The 21,275-nt window shown below is 42.2% G+C and overlaps 1 protein-coding gene across 4 annotated transcripts in view; it reads right to left on the minus strand.

Annotated features, from left to right (window-relative positions):
* Window positions 1-21,275, minus strand: part of LOC310948989 (unconventional myosin-IXAa-like) — a 156,201-nt gene that overhangs the window by 59,805 nt on the left and 75,121 nt on the right. For 3 of the 4 annotated variants that reach the window (XM_083916306.1, XM_083916304.1, XM_083916303.1), the window contains exons 4-9: window positions 21,077-21,139; window positions 19,161-19,260; window positions 14,721-14,774; window positions 9,456-9,553; window positions 8,860-8,986; window positions 874-963 (exon numbers count right to left, since the gene is read on the minus strand). In XM_083916306.1, the coding sequence (XP_083772432.1) occupies window positions 874-963; window positions 8,860-8,986; window positions 9,456-9,553; window positions 14,721-14,774; window positions 19,161-19,260; window positions 21,077-21,139 (532 nt within the window). The remainder of the gene's footprint in view (window positions 1-873; window positions 964-8,859; window positions 8,987-9,455; window positions 9,554-14,720; window positions 14,775-19,160; window positions 19,261-21,076; window positions 21,140-21,275) is intronic. The other variant, XM_083916305.1, reaches the window with a different exon arrangement.

A 21,275-nucleotide genomic window follows, 5' to 3' on the forward strand; every position in this document is an offset into this window, starting at 1 on the left:
ACTGTCTGAGCCTTAGTTACACTAAAACTTCTTCTTGTCTAGAAAAAAGGGTATTTATGTGTTTGAAACATGTTTGACTGACGGGGAATGAGAGAGGGAGAGAGAGAGACACACACACAAGCAGAGACAGACTCAGGGTCTGGCTTTTGGCCTCTGTACTGTATATTCCAGTGGAGGTTGCACATTCCTGAGAGCAGACCACATGATGGAGGGTTGGGGGGGGGTGAGATCGAGAGTAAGCATTGTTGGGCTAGATCAGATGAGGGGGCTGAGTGCCGTAACATACTATCTATGTGTAGCATTTCCTTCCTCAGACAAAAGGCGCTGCAGACACGAGCAGAGAGCTGGACCCAATTCAATTCTACACTGAACCCGTCAAAAGCTTTGGCAACGGAGAGATAAGCGCAAAAAACACTGAATAGTAATATTCACTCGCACAATGATAGACATAAGAGGAGTCTATCTAGGTCAGCTGAGGCATCCCTTGAGGTAAACTTCTCAGACTGAGTCCACAGGGCTGTAAAGTCGCCTCGTTCCTTGACTGGACAGGAAACAGGAAGTTGCAGAGGAAGAGACCTCTATCAAAAGAGCCTTAGAAAGAAGCGGTGGGGGCTGGGGAAGTGCCACAACAAACTGCCCAGACAAACACACACAGACACAGAATCTCCCCTACAGCTGAACACTCAGCTACAATATGCGTTCTTAAGACTGACTGGAGTTTACAGCCTCTACTCTACCTTTTGAGCATGACTAGAGCATTAAAAATGTGTTTAAAATGTCCAGGTGACTTCAATGTTTGGCATCATACCGGGGTATACCAGTTACAGGTCAGATAAATCAGTTTTTAGATGTTGTGGTAGCTAAAAAGGTCACCTCAGCAAGTTTGTAGGGTACGATGAGCCTCTCTCCGACAGTCACCGTCTTCCTGGTCGTCAGCGCTTCGAGCAGCATCTCCTCTTTGACCTGCAGAGGAAACAAACAAGGGTTTGGTGTCACTTAAATGACTCACAACATGGCGAGCATTATACAGCGCCACTGATCATTAAAAAAAGTTAAGCTGAAGAGAGCTGTGAGAATGATTTTGGGGATGTTCTTTATGTGATGAAGTCATGGGAACTGCGTAAGAACAAAAACATGCAGCAATGATCCAGTCCAATAACGTCCCAGGGAATTATTTTATTAAAAGGGATTCCCCTAAAATGTAACACTGCACTTCCATGAAGCTGGAGGACTCACAGGAGACAGATTTTAAAGATGAATGGTCAGAATTTGAGCAGCAGAAGACGAGACGTCAAGACTTTTAGTTGCTTGTATGGCTCCAAACAACACAGAATCCTACATTTCCCATGATGCAACTGTCTTGCAACTGATAAATGTCAATGTATGTCAAACTGCAAACACACTATTTGTAATGCAGGCTTTACATGCACTGTTTTCACAGAATAAGTGCTACTTTACATGACATAATTAAACAATTACCTTTAACTTTAAACATCCTCCTTTAACCCTTTAAAGCGAGGTGATACACTCAAGTGTGTGTGATCAAGACACCAAAACTCTACCAGGAAAGCTTTCTTGCAGCCAACTCCAATCACTGAGTAAAAGAACGTTTTTATAGTTTAAAAGAGGAAAACAATTCAGAAGAAATGCGCTTTAGATTTGCTTTTAACTCAATGAAACATATATTAAGTACTGTCTACAAGGTACAAAATATTACTTTAAATATATATAAGATATCACCTGACACCGGGTCATGACAGACGAGATGAGGATATGCTGCAACAGTATAATGTTTGAACCACCAACCGGATGAGACATGGGCCAAACTAAAAACATCAAATACATTTTTCCAGAAGATGTTTGCTATCATTTTAGTTTTTCCCATGCTGGTGTTCGTTCAAGTGTTATTGTTTCGGATAAGTTTGGTTTGAATAAGTCATGTGATGCTGTGAAAATGAGGTGAAATGGCTAACAGTGGTGATTGACTCGTGATTGGTCGGGCGAGAGTGTGGGCGGGACTTTGATTTGGCCTGCCATGCAGAATCTGGTTGAAAGATGGGAACATGGCGGCACCTATTTCCGCTGACCATTTTTTACAGTTAGATGAAGTGGAGACGCATCGTCCATCTTTAAAACGAGGTGATTATTTAATTCAAATATCTGGATGTAGTAGATCATTGTTGGAAATATTGCAAATCAGTTTGTTTGGAGGAAGAGGATTTATACGTAATTTATCAGGCATTTAAAAACAGACATTTTCTCAACTGACTTTCCAGAAAATCTACAATATCAAGATATACTGTACATTACCATGACGACAGAAGATTTTATCCATATCGCTCATCCCTAACTGACCCCTCAATCTACTAATCTGATGCTATAATAACTCTGCTGCTTCTAACTAACATCTGACCAAGATTAACACGTAAAGGTTGCTCTCTGCCCCCTCCCTCTCTCTCTCTCTTACACACAAGCACGCACACACACAACAATACTTTGCGGCGAGTTCTCACACACTCTAAACTCCAGACAAACCATTTATAACAGAGCCACACTGGAAGAAGCAGATGTCACCACACACATACACATCTCCTCCATCTACAGGGATTACGGGAGTGGGCGGAACAGCTGTTTCTTAGACCGTGTGTATGTGAGTGTGAGTGTGTGTGTGTGTGTGTGTGTGTGTGTGTGTGTATACATGTGACAGCATGTCTATGTGTGACTGACTGATGTCTTCATGTATAAAAGGCAAGGGTGTTAATGCTAATAGTTAATACCATTATGGATCTAGTTTTGTCAACTGGCTCCTTTATAAAGGCTTTGACATAAACAGAGAAGCATGTGTGTGTGTGTGTGGCAGTGTGTGTGTGTGTGTGTGTGTCGGTGTGTGTCGGTGTGTGTCGGTGTGGTAGCATAATCAGACTTTATTTCACACCGCCTGGTAATCCCTCCACTAAGAGCAAAGCCTATTCTGCAGCCTGGTGATTGGTCTTTAGCCGGTACATTTCCATGTATTAGTAGCTTGGTAACAGGCTCACTGCTCCATCTATGATCACAGCTCTAATACCATAACACACACAAGTTTGTAAGCACCAGTTTGGGGTCAGTGATTCTGTTCTCAAATTAACCCCATGTTTTTTTTTTTTCCATGAAGACCTTAAGTCTGATTCTGAGCAAATCTTAAGCTCTAACAGATGTTTTCTATGTCTGTAAAAGCAAAACACCAACATTGATAAATCCGGAGCACCACCTTTCTCCTTTAATGCACCAATCACAGCGATGCATGACACTCATCTCTCTGGTCTATGCAGGTCTTTGCTATATGCTGCAAACACCAAAGCCATGTTTTAGTGTGATTTAAGCAGAAATGTTCAGTATCCTGATCATGCAAACAGTGTTTTCATTTAAATTGCAAAGCCTAAAAACACTTAACAAGCAGCTCAACATCACTGCCACCTACTACATTTATTTCAAAGTAATATTATAATGTGATTTCAGTTTAAGTAGCAGTCACCAGATTTAGCGAACTTTAGCTCTGCTTCCATAATTCAGTTCAATAAAATGTTATTTATAGTGCCAAATCATAACAAACGTTACCTCAAGAGACTTTATTTATGATTCACTGAGACCCGACAATTCCCCCATGAGCAGAAAAGAGTCGCACTAGCTTTAATAAAAAGAAGTAGTAATTATTATAGATGCAAATGCATTGCAAAATTTAAATGATGAAAAAATTGGCAAAATAAAATGCTAATTTATGCCTGTTTCCATCGAAATCACGGCCGTTACATTCAATAGAAAATGTGCATTAAAACAGGTGGATGATTTCCTACAGTTTCCTGCTTATGATCCTTAATAAAACCTTCAGACACCAATAAACTTGATATTGAATATTTGAAAAAGATTGGAATTACTCTGGAATTTAGGAAAAGGACGGAAAGTTAAACAAAAACTGGACAGGATTTTATCAAAATGTACTTGCCTTCATCAGTTTGTGACCAATGAACAATATTACATGCTACAAAAATATGTTTTGATCATTTATATACCATCAACATATTCAGGCCTGAGTGGGATTTGTTCGAGCGTCTCTCTCTGGACCGACTACCAGTTTGCACAAGAAAGTTTCTGGCCTGTCAGCCGTCCATCAACTCCTACGAGCTCCGACTTCCTCTTCCAGTTCCACCTCCACAGGAAACAGGAAGTCCTGATTAGCTTCATTCTTATTCATGCATCAATCCTCACTCGTGCCAGTCAGCTCTCCTTCTAAGAGGTGCTTCACATTAGTGTACCACGGTAAGAGTTCACATCCCATCCTGTCTAAACTGTTATTTTACATATCAAAGCAAAGTACGGACTGATCCAGCATCGGTTATTCGTGCAAAATAAGACCTCACTCAGAGCCATGGATGTTCTTTAGCGGAGCTTTCCCTTGAAGCAAATCCAGCTTCGATGACTCACACAAACCTCAAGAACCGACATGTATTTCAGCCATTTAGCAGATTCTCTAATGCAAAAGGTCTTTAATAAAGTCATGCATCACCTACAAAACATAAGTGCTTTTAATGGTAACAGCGCTCACGTTGTAAATCATAGTGAATGCGTGCTTTTCTGGCAAGTTACAATTCAATTAAAGGCAACTTTTTAACCCTTTTCTAGCCAATTTCCCAATATTTTTCACAGATGCATGTCAAAATTGATTACAATCATTTCCTGGAAAACAAATGAACGAAACCATCACATATTTTGTAATTGTCTGTCCCTCAGCTCCACTGACTCCTCATTGGTTGACCCTTCTTTGGTTCCACTGAAACATTATAGTTTCATCCTGACCGGAGGAACATTTTCTAATTCTTAGTCTCAGAACCCCTCTTTTTATTTAAGAACTAGAAACGATCGTAGTTCTTTTGACGCCATTTTGAAAAAATCTTCATAGCAACATTTCCACTTCGCCCCAGATGATGTAGAGCAAGGGTGTCGAACTGATCCAGTAAAGGGCCGTGTGGCTGCAGGTTTTCATTCCAACCAAGCAAGAACACACTTGACTCGACTTACTCAATCACCTGAACTGTCTTCACACAGTTGATTTGTTGGACCAGGTGTGTTTTCGATTGGTTGGAATGAAAACCTGCAGCCACACGGCCCTTTACTGGATCACTTTGACACCCTTGATGTAGAGGAACATCAGCACCAATCGCAGACTGCAGTGTTTCCAGCTCCACCTTTTACCTCAACAGAAGGGTAACGAATAAACGGAAGCGGATCAATTGGTACCATCCACAACTTACGAGGATGGAAATGGAAAAATAACCGTTCTGATGTGTAACCAACTGAACTGAACCAGACTGCTCGGTGGAAATGAGGCTTATTTCAGAGTAGGCACTTCTCCAGCACAGGAGGATCCTTGACCGGTGGTGATTGGTCAAACACATGAGCCAATCCAGTACTACTTTTTAAAGACTGTTAGCTGAACAACAGTTCGCAATGAAAGAAATGGAAGAAAACAAGTACAAATGGAACAACAGTGAAGTACTGAGCATTGTGTACAACCACATATTGACTTGTCAAAGTGAAATATGAGAATGAAGTGGCGCCATAAGTTGCGTTCGTACTGGCGTTGCAAAGTCAGAGAAAAGGCCTTTGACGTTATTAGTTCTTGGTCGGAAGTTCCCCACTGGGCAGTTTCTCTGAGGGGGAAGTTTTTGGTCCGAACACGCCTTATGTTGCAGCAGGAATGTTGCCAAATGAAAGAGATCAGATGTTCTTTCAATGGGACACTTTGTTTGTTTGATTTCATTAGGATGTGTTTTAGTTTTTCTTCTTTATTCTTCTTCCCTTAAAGACCGTTTTATATGTCCCTGGGGACAAATAGCCATTGCACCAACTAACAGACATCCAAATAAACTTGAACTTAAAACACTAACCCCGAGCATGTGGCCAACATGTGGCTGAGCTCACGTCACAGCCCCTCTGGACCTCTGGAGAGTCAAAGAGCCCAGTCTGGATGTTAAAGGGGAACCCTGGCAGGCTCTCTACAGTCATAACATCCCCGCTGTGCTGTTGACAGGAGTCTCCGGCACACTTCGGACATTGTTTTGTCAGCAACTCAACAAGCACATCCGGCTAATCGTTGAAGTTAGCAGGGACTGGGAAATGCCACCAACCCTCAATCCCAAGGTAAATCAGAACAGCATGTGGAGGTTTGAGCTGTCCTCACAGTGCACACTGATGAGTGTGAGTGTGTGTGTGTGTTTGTGTGTGTGTGTGTGTGTGTGTGTGTGTGTGTTTGTGTGTGTGTGTGTGTGTGTGTGTGTGTGTGTGTGTGTGTGTGTGTGTGTGTGTGTGTGTGTGTGTGTGTGTGTGTTTGTGTGCGTGTGTGTGTGAGTGCGAGTGTGTGTGTGTGTGTGTGTGTGTGTGTGTGCGCGTGTGTGTGCGCGCATGTGTGTGTGTGTGTGTGTGTGTGTGTGTGTGTGTGTGTGTGTGTTTGTGTGTGTGTGTGTGTGTGTGGTCTGCACTCAGTGTCAAGAATGAACTCAATTCAGCACATCATAAATCTTTTGAAACGCTGCGTGGCACATTTAACCCATGTGAGGAAATGTTTTTCCATGTCTCTCATCCTCGTGTGGACGATTAAGAGTCCAAAGCAGTCTAAACCTACAGACCAGACTGATTAGTGTGTGTTGGATAATTATACAGTGTGCATGGATCAAAGCCTCAAGAATTGCTGTTTGTGCTGTTTTGTTTGTGTAATAATACAACAGAAAAGAGGTTGTAAAAATACAATATTAAAAGAACTCAAATCATGAGAAAGAGGAACAATACAGCGTGAAACTGTCTATAATGCACGGATACTCTCTATTTTCTACTGAGCTTCATTTGAACTTCATTTACTGAGACAAAGTGCTGCCACTGAGCAAACTAGTCCGCTTGCAAATATGCCATTAGACAAGTAATGATTCTATTGTTTAGGCAAGGATGTGACTGGAATAACTCCGACCGTCGAACACACTTTAGTGAGTGACTGATGTTCACATCTGTCAGGAAAAGGCAGAAATCGGGGGCATGAGAGCAGCACTGGGGCGGCTTTTTGTAATTGATTCCAGTGAGAGTGAAGTGTTTCGCTAGCTTCTTTTGGTGTTGCCAAGAGCCTGGCATTTGCCCCTCATGTTTTTTGCGCCTTGTGGTTTAGTTTTGCAGCAGCGCCCTGAACGCCTTGCCTCGTGAGACCATCCTGATCTCGTGAGCTCCCTTGTATTTAACTCGCAGATCAGTCTGGTAACTTGCGGCAGAGAAAATTTTGTGAAGTTAGCCAAGCGACCGAACCAATCAGTGTTGGTTTTGAGGCGGGTCGAAGTGTGACGCAATGAAAATTGACAGTTCAGTTTCTAGGCTCCGGGTATCCTGTGCAATGTCTCCCACCCTCTCTACGACACACTGGCCCAGCAGAGGAGCACCTTCAGCAGAAGACTCCTCGTACCCAGATGCACCACAGAGCGCCACAGGAAGTGAGATGAGCGCAGCTATCGAGCAAGCCGCTCGCTAACGCTTTTTTCTCTTGGATCCTTCTGTTGGAATATGGACCGGGCACCTGAAATTGTGCCTTTTATCTGTAGATTTGCGTAACACAAACGGAAAGTATCATTTACAGACATTTTTTTTAGCACGCTGTTAGCACGTCATACGCTTTGTTGATCTGATTGGTTGATTTGGCCGGGATGTCAGTGATAGACAGATGGTTTATCCAATCAGCAACCAACTATATCGCCCCTTTATGCTGAGCAAATGCAAATCAATCCATCTGGTGCAGGGTGCAGGTTACAGGCTGCTGAACACCTTGAGCTAAAAAGAAAAAAAACAACTTAAAAAGCACCCAATATCATTTAGCTTCACAGCAAAATAACGTCTGAGGACAGGGGAATTTGGCGGTCGACTCGTAGCAAGAATACTTAAAAGACGCAGTTAGAACCGTTGTGGCTGATCAGCGCGTCTTCAACGAAAAAAAAACCCTTTTGTGTTAACCTGCAAAATGCACTCTCACTCACTTACTGTCTGATCGGGAATCTGCAGCAAAGCCATGTATGGTTCACAAATGATCCCATCAAACAATCATGAAGCATGTCTCAGTGTCTGGTATGTATTTATGATCTAATTCAACATTGCAGCTTCCATTGAGAGAACAACAAGGATCCGTTGTTGCTGGTGGGAAAGCTCAGCTACGAAACAGCCCGGCATCACAAGAGGTCTGAAAATAGCCTCAACACAAACAACACTTTGTGTAAGCCCTGGATGGCTGGACGGCGTTTTGGGACCTGAAGCACCTCTTAACTTCCGCTGTCACCACGGGCTGTGCTTGTATCCAGAGAGTCCTCAACTCTCTAAACGGCTTTTTCAAAAGCCCCATATGGGAGGTGAACTCCGGCGATAGGAATTTAGAAAAGAAAAAAAAAAACACAAAGCAAAAAGAAAACTGGTGTTTAAATGGATGCTGCTTTATTTTTTTTTGAAAGTTCACTAAGTCCGTGGAGTCTTAAGTATCTCCAGTGGGCATGTAATGGAATAACTTTGGGAGACAAAATGGCAAAGAAAGTATTTAGGGAGAATAAACAAGCCTTGTGGTAAAGCCCTGCTCCAATCCTTCATTTTTATTATCCTTCAAAGCGTTTAGAGTTTTGCATTTCAGCATAAAGTCAACGAGACAAAAAAGTCTTGACCTCTGACGCTTCGAGACTTTCCGATGAAAACTGCATCATCGTTAAAGCTGAATATCTACCACTCGCCGTACCTTAAAATGTGCTGATGTGCTTGAACTGGTGACACTTGAACGTGAATGCTATGAAAAGGCTGCGTCGTGCTGCTCACCTCTAGCAGCTCTGAGACGATGGGCAGGACCTCTGGGTTGCAGATGTCGATGGAATCGTCCCTGTAGGTCTTCTTCTTGTAGCGGATGTTTCCCAGGTGGAGGATCGCTGACAGCAGGGAGAAGATCCTGAAGCAGAAGAAAAGGCACTTTAGCAAAAAAGGCTGCTGAGTCTTACTGTGAGCATGTTTTACAATAAATCAAAACCGTTTCTGGGCAGAGATCCTTGACCAGGAGACCTAGGACGTCACTCTTATGCATTACATGTGTTTCATTAAATATGAACCTGACAGCTATTCCTTTAAATTTATAAAGAGCAACATAAAAAGCTAAAGTAGAGGCATGTTTTGTGAGAACATTAGACAAAGAGTGGGAGTACTTACAGAGGGGTTTGCTCGTTTTCAGTTTTTTTACGTGCCGTCTCTAAACCAAATCTGCAGAGCTGGTAATATGCTCCCACAAAAATGTAACGTGATACATTTCTGTACATTCATTCTACTTAGCAACCCCTCTGACCCTGATTCCAACAGACAGGGGCTGCGGTTCGGTTATGATTTATATAAAATAACAGTTGTTGACATCACGCGGCTCGTCTTACTGTTTGCGTGTGCTGGGTAAGAAGCCGACCATCTCCATAGCCAGCTGCAGCCGCTCAAAATCATGTTTCAGATCCTCTCCTTCTACTGTGAAGCAGTCCTGCTGGTGTCAGGTGGAAACGCGCGCGCGCACACACACACACACACACACACAGAAAAAAGAGAGGAAGAGAGGGGGGACATCAGCATCACACAGGATTTTATATGAGTTTACACACATAAACTTTACTAACGGTGCTTAATAATGATCAAAACGATTCCATTCAGATGGTGAAGACTTGGCGCTTTGTGGAGCTAATGGAGGGTCAGTGTGTGTGTGTGTGTGTGTGTGTGTGTGTGTGTGTGTGTGTGTGTGTGTTTGTGTGTGTGTGTGTGTGTGTGTGTGTGTGAGACTGAGCAGGGTTTCCTTCAGTATTGCAAAAGCTTCACTGGGTCTGCAAAAGTATCTTTTTTTGTTATTAAATCAGAGGTAAAACAGAATAATTATTTTGCAAGTTACAAGTAAATCTCAAGACCAGGCCCAAGTCAAACATAACAAGGCTTGAGTCAAGTCCGAGTCCTAAACTTAGGGTTTCGAGTCCTGCTGTCATCGTGCACCTTTACAAAATTTAACAAAGTTTGTTGTTGTTGTTGTTTTTTACAGAACTAAGTGCTTTTCAAGACTTTGTATTGTCATAATAAAGGCATGTCTTGATATTCCGCATTGGTTTTTCAGTGGTTGTATAAGTGATATATAATGTTTTTGTAACAGAGACACAACATTGCTGAACTTATTTATTTTACACTGCTGTCTGCGTCTGTCTGTTTAGTCTGTGTTTAGTTTTATGCTACAACTTGCAACAGAGTTTGGAAAACTCGACAAACTTGTTTTTCATGTTGTCATGTGACTGGACCCTAAAAAGCTTCACAGTCACATTGCCTGAGTGACCAGATGTGTCTGCAGACAATCGATCTATGATATCCTATCGTTGAATGTGAGACCGTCAAGTCCTTCCAAGTGAAGTCGTGAGTCACCGATGCTGCAGTCAAAGTCAAGTTGCAAGTGTTTTAGATTTTGTCAAATTGAGTCGATCAGATTCATGACTCAAGTCTACACGTCGCTGCTCCGACAACAAAGGCCGCACATCTTTAAAGCTCTAATCTCTAAATCTTGAAATCGATCACAGAAGACTACATGTTGTCATGGTGACTCAGCTCAGCAGACAACTGACATATCAATCAAATCGTGTGTTCGCTTTGAAGTGATGAGAAAAATATTCTTCCTCAGTCGAGGAAACAAATGCAAATCGCCTCTTTAACAAAGTTTCAGGGGAAATCCTGCTAAGTGAAGAAGTGAGACACTGATATCATAGTGTTTGTAAAGAGGGGAGAGGATGTGTATACAGTGACTGTGCGTGGGTGTGTGTGCGTCTCCTCAGGCCCTCGGGTCGGTCAGCGTGTCTCTGCTCCGGCGGCGAGCCTCTCTCAGGCTGTAATTAGCACATACCACAGCGAGCGGCCAGCGAGAGAAGACACAGGAACCCATAATCCACGCTCTGGATTGCCTCTTCTAGGCTGTAACATTCAACACTCCTCTCTGCCTCGCCATTGTTTTCTTTTGGCTCAGAGCTCGTCAGGAACTGTAGAGCCAACAATCAGAAAAATTTCCCCGGCGAGCTCCTCCAATTGCAACAAAGGGGGTTTGGGCCGTCTCGAGCTACGGCGAGACCCGCGAAAAGCCATTTTTTTTAAATTGCCGGGTATGTTTGACCTCAGCGCCAAAGCAGCACAATGTGATACGTTGAAGGAAGTTGAGAAAATAAAGAGATCAATTTTGGCCAGTTGAGAGGGAATACTTTGGGCGAAAACCAAAACCGTAGCTGTTGGTACCTCTTCTTGAGTGCAGTAAAGGGATGATTAGGAAACAATCTGTGCTTCTTATTTTAAACAAAGACTCTTTTCTCACCATAACTTGAAATTGTAATTGTATGCCAGTTGCAACACTCTTGGTGCAGGCTTACACTGAATGGAGTCAAGTCAGGAGTCCAGCTGATGCATCACATTGAGCCTTTTAACAGATCTCTCATGAATCCAGTTAAAAGTAAAATGCATCAGTCAAGGCTTTTTCTATTACTTACCATGACTTAATCATGATTCATGTTGTCCAGGATGATTTTTGCGCCAAAAGCAGCATGCCACCCCGTCACCAGACATTCCACACGACCAAAAACCATAGACACCCAAACAGGCACAAAATGCAAAAACCCCACAGCCGCAGAGGCACCAGAACCAAACACCCGACGGCACACATCAAATGCAAACATCCAGAAAATGTTTGGTCTTTGGGATCTTTAGTTAAATACGTGCAATCGCATTGTTTTATCTGCTATTTTCAGCTGCACATGTTGAATCTGGAAACTTGTGTGTCACCTCTTAAAGTGCTGGGTGTCTCTATTTACTGCAGCGTGCCCTCCGCACATTGACCAATGGGAGCGGTCAAGGGTTAAAGAGGCCCAAAGGGTTGGTCAGACGCTCAGACAGCTGTCAAGAGCTCCTGAGATTTCTGTTTGTGTGTGTGTGTGTGTGTCTGTGTGTCTGTGTGTTTGGGTGTGTGTCTGTGTGTCTGTGTGTTTGGGTGTGTGTGTGACATCATCTCCTTGGACGGTGGGGTCACAGACTGATGAGGTCATTGCCAGACCCTTGAGGGAGACAATGTGTCAGCAAACAGCGAGACAGGACGGTTGTGTAAGGAAAAAATATGACAGGGAGGAGCCGAGGGGAAAAAGGAGTACAGAGAGAGAGGGGGGGGGGGGGAGAAGAAGAAGAAGAAGAAGAAGAAGAAGAAGAAGAAGAAGAAGAAGAAGAAGAAGAAGAAGAAGAAGAAGAAGAAGAAGAAGAAGAAGAAGAAGAAGAAGAAGAAGAAGAAGAAGAAGAAGAAGAAGAAGAAGAAGAAGAAGAAGAAGAAGAAGAAGAAGAAGAAGAAGAAGAAGAAGAAGAAGAAGAAGAAGAAGAAGAAGAAGAAGAAGAAGAAGAAGAAGAAGAAGATTTAAGGGTCAATGTAACTGATTATAATACTACTACTAATAATAATAATAATAATAACAGTGTGAAACCGTGATACTATATATTCTCATTCCACTGCAACCCCAGTCCTATAAATATGCTAATATAATAATATAGAATAGAATAATGATGAGGAGGCTTTTCTGCAGGAGTCATTTCAGAAACATCCACATTTATATATTTGGGGTCATCATTGGAATCCATTGTAATTACTGGGAATCTAAAGTCCCTTTCAAGCATACAGGAGGAGGGGAGGATTACGTTTTTAAAAGCAGCTTTTTGGTTGCGCTAAAAGTGCTTAAAAAAAAGAGCGAGTGTCCTCAGGAACCCTTCCCTGGATAAAAGAACAATTTAAAGAACTGGGGGAGACAAAGAGCCAACGTCGAGAGGAAACACAGGTAGATAAGTCGTATTCACACTCCCCGTCTCTCATGTCGAGTGTTTGCTCGCCGGCAAAGTCAAAGTAACATAATCTCCTATTAGCAGATACTGAATCCCTTAACCACACAACAAATCCCAGTGACCAAACATTACTCACTTCAGGTGGAGACGGCCTCAAAGAGCGGGGAAACGGCAAAACACACACACACACACACACACAGATGGACCACACACTTAGAGGGAAGTTTCAGGACCACATAGTATATTGTAATATAGTGTTTTAAATCTGCGATACTGTACTCCTATTGTACTTTATATTTTGTATTTCTGATTGTGTCTGCGTGGGTTTTCTCCGGGTTCTCCGGTTTCCTCCCACAGTCCAAAGACGTGCACGTGTTCGGTTCATTGATGACTCTAAAATCACCCGTAGGTGTGAATGGTTGTCTGTCTCTGTTCGTCTCTATGTGTCCTGCGATAGACTGGCGCCCTGTCCAGGGTGGACCCCGCCTCACGCCAGATGTCAGCTGAGATCGGCTCCAGCCCCCTCGCGATCCCGACCCCGGGATAATCGGTTGAAGATGAAGATGGATGAATGATTTTTTGTTTTGTGCCGCTGCTACGATGACCTAATTTTCCCTCTGGGATAAATAAAGTTATCTATCCATCTATCTATCTATCTATCTATCTATCTATCTATCTATCTATCTATCTATCTATCTATCCGTCTGTCCGTCCGTCCGTCCGTCCGTCCGTCCGTCCGTCTGTCTGTCTGTCTGTCTGTCTATCTATCTATCTATCTATCTATCTATCTATCTATCCATCCATCCATCCAACTATCTATCTATCTATCTATCTATCTATCTTTGTAAAGTCTGTTACGATTCTTTAAAAAATGTTTTACTAGAAATAACGACTTGTGTGACTTCTAAGTAAGGACATACAAGAACAAACTTAGCTTCAATCTAATTTTTTTCGTCTCTTGATAATAAAAGTTATTATTCAGCTTTAAAAGGACCTGTCCCACGACATAATTAAACTATAATACTTATGATTTTCATTGCCATTTAATGTCTTTTAACTCTTTAATACCTCTTCATATAAGTGGTTATTTTCATAGTTACTGACGGGGTCCGTCATTCCCATGCTGGATTCTCGCTACCTATTGGCACGCGTGTAATCCAGCGTAAATTACTGCGAATGCAAACCCAACATTTCTTACTGTTGCTAGTTCACATTAAAACTGTGTGTTGAGCTTGTCATATGTAGCGGTGAAGGTGGAAATCCTGAACCTTCCCTTTAAAGATGGCGATGTCCAGGTGTGACGGCATCACTCAATCCCCCGACAGCAAAGCATCAAGACCCAAATACTAGTTTAAAGGGATCCCTTTACGTATTAGTTTTAATTGTTTAATCCACATTTAGTTATATATTTTCTATGAAGGATTTAATTTCTTCTCCTCTTCAAATTACCTATTAGTTAATTACCTTTTAGTTAATAAGGCTATCAACATTTCTTTTAGTGTCACATACCTCACTTTAAATGAGATACACCTTCAAAAGTATACGGGTATCTTGAGACAAATACAGTGAAGTCATTACATTAAAGGTATCCCTTTAAACATTGTCTTTACTGAGCTCGACCAGCTGAGGTCAGTTCAGGTCGACTCCGTCTTGAGTCCGTTTCAGTGAAAGCAGGCGTCGGTGGACAGCGGAGAGAGAGAGAGAGAGAGAGAGAGAAAGAGAGAGAACAAGAGCAAGACTGGCACCAAAAACCCAGAGAACCACGACACACCCACTGAGCACAGACGTACACACACAACTCATGTCATCCACATGATACTGACCAGATCGCTCTCATAGTAATTGTCCCAGTGGAGTTTGTGCGATTTCTTTGTCATCTGGAAGCAAGGCAGAGTGGGTTAAGGAGGCAGGGATCACACACAGTAATACGCACACGTACAAGGACGATGACACAAGCTGTTAATGTGTGAGGAAAAAATGACTAACACACGCACACACACACACACGCAAACACACACACACACACAGCTGCAATAACTGAATCCATGATCAAAGATGGCGGAGGACAAGACTAAAAACAATCTTAATTATTAAACATCCAGAGGAATTCCAACCACTTATCCCAATTAACCCACGGTGCATTAAATCTATCTATGTAGACATTTATATTCTGTATATATGTATCCATCCATATATGAATCCATGATCAAAGATGGCGGAGGACAAGACTGGTTTAAATGACACTTTCAGTCGACACTTTGGGGCGACTGTGGCTCAGTTGGTAGAGCGAGTCGGCCAATGTTGCCGGTTCGATCCCCGCCCTGCCCTACTCGTGTCATGGCCGTTGTGTCCTTGGGCAAGACACTTCACCCACCTTGCCTCGAGTGAATGTGTATGACTGCTGTATGTTTGAGGAGGTGGTCGGAGGGGCCGTAGGCGCTGATTAGCAGCCACGCTTCCGTCAGTCTGCCCCAGGGCAGCTGTGACCACTACGTAGTTTGCCACCACCACGTATGTCTGTGTGATGTAATGGAACCTGGACTCTGTGAAGCGCCTTGAGCACTGAGAAAGGCGCTATATAAATCAAAGCCATAACTTCCTTACACTACGTCCTTTCAGCAGTAAAAGCATCAATAAAGTGTAAAAATGCTCCATTACAAGTTTTGCAAGTTCTCCTTAAATTCTTACTTAAGCAGAAGTAGAGAAGTATTAATCATTACTAATGCATCAGGAGGAAGTAGCAGTTTACTGTTGGAGCTGGTAGAGCAGGAGTTCATGTGTCATATTAATGAAGTTGATTTATATGTTTTGTGCAAATTAATGAGCACTTGTAGCTGTTATATAAATGAAGTGGAGTAAAAAAACAAGGACAATATTTCTCTCTGAAACGTATGGATCCCTCAGGTAAAGTAAAAGTATCTCAAAATTGTATTTAAAGGGATAATCCTTGAAAAAGCAATTAATCAGTTTTGATTTCTTTATTTTTTCAGCAAAGTTTTTGATAGTGGAAGTCAGCGATCACACGATGATACATAGTTTAATGCAGAGGTTTCTAAAAATATCAGCTTCACTGTTGAATATTAGGACTCCCTAAAATCTTGGTACTGTATTTCACCCAGATGGGCGTAGTTCTGCAGGACGTCTCAGCCGGTGCTGTCTGAAAATTTTCACAAGTGTTCCCCCTCGTAGGGCGAGTCTTGTTTTGTACAAATAATGTAGATTGATGTAAATAGATGATGACAAAACAAAAATAAGAAAAACTGTTTCAACTAGGCGTGAGGTCTCCTGAAGTTTTAGGCAAATATTAAATATAATAAAGCTAATAAAAAGCTTTTTAGGTATCTGTTTTACCATCTTATCTGAAAAGAGAGACGACCCAGTATCAGGTGTTTGAGGAATCACGTTCACTATTACAGTGTGCTAGTGCTCTTTCCTAACGCTGCTGCATCACATTAAATATGATGCTTATTTAGACATCCAGCTAACACACAGCAACATTAGCATCATTTGGATGGGGATGGGCGTGAATAATCAATTCCTCGCCTTCATGAGGGGACTCAATCTTTTGGGTTTTTTTTTTCTCCTCGTTTCACTTAAAAGAATGTTTTTAGAGCCAAACAGGGCCAGATAAGGTAATGAGTGTTTCTGACTCTGTGTGTGTGTGTGTGTGTGTGTGTGTGTGTGTGTGTGAGTGAGTGTTTTGGTGAGACAGCGTGCGAAGTAACAGGCTGGCTCCTTATTTGTGAAACACAGGCTGCTGGTGCAGAGAAAATGTAGCAGTTTTTTTCAGGAGCATATTTTACAGCTTGTTCCAAAACATTCAGAGCATTTTTAACGTGTTGTGTGGACAGAGAGCGCCGATGTGACGCCACAGTCAGAAGCTTTGCTCGCTGTAAGGAGCGTTCTAAAAATAGATTTCCCCTCTTTGAGGTATCGATCCCCCCCTCGAGTAATTCATGTGTTTACTCGATGTGGGAAAACATTACTCGTGCCCATCTCTATATTTGGAGTCGTGTTTGTGGCCGATTGGTGACTGTAAGCTCTGTGTTTGACCTCAATGTCTGCCTCTGCCTAGCTGCTAAATGCTTCAGTATGCTTCAGTATGTTTGTCAGACAGTTAGCATCTTTGTCCCTGAGCGGTGAGAGTGAATCAGAGCAGTAAAGTTTCAGACTAAACAGCTAAACAAATGAGCCCAAACTCGCTACAAAGCTCCATAAAAATGAGATTCTCTGCAGGATCATCACGATGAGCGACTCCTTTAACTGTCAAATTATTCAAATATATATCGATTTTCTTTAAAGTACTTGAGTTAATGTATTTAGTGACGATCCACCACTGAGAGACGGACACAGAGAACAAAATCCATCTCTGACAGAAGAGAGATAAATATGAATAATTTTATTCCTCTGGAGTTTGTGTGTGTGTGTGTGTATGTGTGTGTGTGTGTGTGTGTGTGTGTGTGTGTGTGTGTGTGTGTGTGTGTGTGTGTGTGTGTGTGTGTGTGTGTGTGCTCAAAGAAATGCACACAAACGCACGCGACCGCCGGCGCCCTCTGCACGAGAGCAAGTCAGCGCCAGATTAACTCCTCCTGAGTATGGCTGTTGCCATGGAAACAGAGCTGCATAGTAACAGGCAGTCGGCAGCAGAAGATGAGGATGCGGGTGGATTGGGGGGGGGGGGGGGGGGGTTGTTGTTGTTGTTGTGCGGATTAAGGGAAGAAAAAAACAAAACTGTTACTTTTTTGGGGAAGTCAAAAGAGAAGAACAAAGGATTTGTTTTTGGTTGTCTCTTGAGTTTACTGCCATAGGAAGAGGGAATATCCTTACAGTCCTCACACATCTGCTGCCAACGCACACAGATGTGCAGCAAAAGATGCACGCGTGTCAGGACTTCTGGCATGTACACAAAAACGCTAACATATGAGAGACACACATACGCAGGGTCAGAGCGTTGGGAGGCGATCCAGCTGTGATAAATGAGAAAAATACGATCCAACAGAGAGAAAAGGAGGGAACGCAGATGCTGAAAAATGTCTTTCATCAGCTTAATTTTTTAATTATTTAATACTTCTTTGGACTGAATAGAAAATGGTTGTTGCCACTACAAATAAAGTCCTTCTATCGCAGTAAAATCGATATATCGCACTGGAACTCATGCTAGAACCACTCGTACGAACAGATTTGTATTTGGCACGTTTGGTTGACCTGAGAGAATTTGTGGCATTCACCAATTTCATCTTATTTTAGATTTTATCTGCATAAACTAAGAGAGGTCCAGACCTGTTGCACGAGCCGTGTGCAGGTCGTCTTCCTTTCTCCACATGGAAAAAACCTCTTAATGCCTCAATGTGAATTTATGAAATTAGTGCCGGGCGGATGAACTGTATCGTGTTAATTTTGCGTTGCTGTAACTCTTCAATAGGCAGCAAAATAGACAATATTGCTTTGTTGTTAATATTGTTGTGGATGAGGCAAGATTGTGAGTGTATCGAGAGAGGACCCCTCTTTACTGCATACACTTAATAACCATTTGTGACACTAATAATTGTACGTGCTGTATATTTACAACATCAGACCACTGAAAGGCATTTTTTTCATGTTCGTTTTGCTCCTGACACTTGAATAAACCACTATAACCCTATATTAAGGTCCAGTCTTTAAAAACAAGACAGAAGTGAACTGTAGGTCAGGATGAGGTGCAGAGATCTTTTAAATTCTTTCTTTAGCTGGAGGATCTTTACTTGTTCTGTTACAACTTAAAACAACATTAAAATGGCTTTTGATTCAATAACTAAAAGACAAACGCCACCACACTGGACAATAAATGTCAATGCTGATAGTAACCTTTGTCATAGCACACATAGTCTTTTTATATGATTGTTTAATTCAGATTTTCTGGAATATTTTGGGTATTGCCTTGTGTTGTTTGTCTGTAACTTGTTGTTACTGCTCCCTATTTTGACCAGTTTACTTTAAATCTATTTTCCGGTTAAAATTTTTCTCATTAGAGCCGACAGCACAAGTACATGCACAAAGACCTTCTCATGATGAAAATTATGCATCATTTTGGAATTTTTAAGAGCCAGGCTGCAAATTGCAGAAATCCCCTCGAATCTTTCCCCTTTTTTCATGTTGGCAGAAACATGTTTTTAATCATCTGACAGGTAACACAACAGAGCAGCATAAGTGTCTCACTGTGCAATGAATATTTCGTTCTCTGCATAGGTGCGTGTGTGTGTGTGTGTGTGCGTGTGTATGTGGACCTGGTTGAGGTAGTGGTATTCCTCAGGTTTGAGCAGGTGAAAGGACTCCCTCTCCTCTTCGCTGGCTCCGGCCAACAGGTAGTAGAAAACATGGTAGTTCCTACAAACACACATGCACAAATAATGAGTTATGATTCTGCAGCACCAAAACACCTTTCCTGTATTGATTTCCATGTCTGAAGCATGTCTAAATAATACCTCCATGACCAGTTTGATGATTTTCACAACTGTCATTCCTCCTGCTGTTAATACAACCCCTTTGAGCTGGGCAACACAACCTCAATTTAACTCTAAGGTAACGTTTCTATAGACTCTTTAAAGTTGTACTCCATAAGATTTGAGGTACGTTGTTTCTAGCGGCCTCTTTGGTGGTAAGCTGTAACTGCAGGTGAGCCTGTTCTTTCAGAGCCTCCATCTTGTTACGTTCATGGTCATTATGTGTGTTAACTATTTTTAAAAAAATCTATTTATGTTGCTCTTTTGTAAATTTTATTGAAAACACATTCACCTCTCTACTTCTGCCCGTCCCCTATATGTGACCCTCTTAAATCTATACACACACACACACATGTTCCTATTACACTTCAGCCTGACTCAAGTAGCCAGTCGTCTTTGAGCAGGTAGAAAAATGATAAACTGCTCATGAAAACATTAGTTGTAATGTTTAGTTTGCATCCAGTGTTAATACCACGATATATAAACAAAGTAATAAAACAATAACAATTTCAGACACAACCAGTGTTGCTGAATTCAGTAACAGTCTCTTGCACCGACCATCAAAGCCATAAAGCCTGACAGCATCACTGGAAAGCTGAGGTCGTTATTTTCTTACTCCTACATGAGCAACCTGACATGAGAGTGGAGATAAGATTTAAGAAAATCTGCAGTTCATCATCAGCCCGCCCGCCTGCCTGCTCCCCCACCCGCCACCACCTCTCCGCTTCAGGTCGGAGCCGCCTGGGGGGTCCCGTCTTGAGTTTCCACCCTATCGATATGGCCGCCAGGGCCTGTCATCAAGGTGAAATAGAAACCCTGGGCTAATCAGGGCAAGAGGGATAAGATGACCGGTGGAGGGTTTTATATTGTTTTTAACCTCCCCGCACAAAACCATCACACTGGCCGGACTTGTGATCCTTCTTTACTGTCGCCTGGGAGAGACGAGCGAGACGTACGCGGACAGAGTCAGACGAGAAGAGAGGGGCGTGTGTTGTCTGAGAGATGAAAATGATTTAGGGATGTGAGTACAGGTGGAAATTCCTCAGCATGTGTTTATGTTATATGTGTGTGTGTGTGTGTGTGTGTTTGTGCGTAGGAGATTTACAGTGTCTGCTAGTGTGTGAACCAAAACAAGAAGTGAGAACAGACAGTGTTGCCGTTACTTAAAACTGCACACATATCCCGATATCTAGAAATAGTTTGGATGTGTAATTAGTATTAATAAACAACCTTGTCCTGTGTGCATTAATGACCAAAGTCAAAAGGAAAGCGGATAGTTTGCAGTGTTTACTTAGAAAGCAAAGGGCAGAGGTCTATTTCACGACGGACACCCGATACACATCCTCAGCCTGCAGAGGAAATGAGTCCGGTTTAGTGTTCAGTTTCTTGGACGAAGAACACTTCTATAGATTTTACATTTTATCTCTCAAACAGCTGGTAATATGGCTCTCAATGTTTCTTCTTTCTTATTTATGGCTGCACCAGGGCTCCTTGGGTTTCACTACTGTCAGTTTTATAGAGATTTTTACTGGTAGATTACTTTAAATTTACTGATTTTCATGTGGGTTTTTATTTCCGCAGATATCCAAAATGTTTTTTTTTATGCTGCAACAAGATGCATCTTAAAAATATCACATTTCCATAAGTGGGAATAAATGAAAAAGTGGGCAGATATCATCCACTCCTGCGTCTCCACCTACCTCTCGTTGTGCTCCTGGTACACCAGACGGGACTTCTCCAGCAGGTACTTCTCCACATAGGCTCTGAAAATAAAACACGCACGCAGGTTCGTAACAGTCAAAAGTGAGAGGAGAAGCTCTGATAAAAAAAATCAGCTTGTGTAAGTAAATAAAGATATTAAGAAACAGAGAAAAACTGACATAAAAACACAGTAGAGGG

Source organism: Echiichthys vipera, assembly GCF_963691815.1.
Source record: "Echiichthys vipera genome assembly, chromosome: 7".
In the NCBI taxonomy this organism is placed as follows: Eukaryota; Metazoa; Chordata; class Actinopteri; order Perciformes; family Trachinidae; genus Echiichthys; species Echiichthys vipera.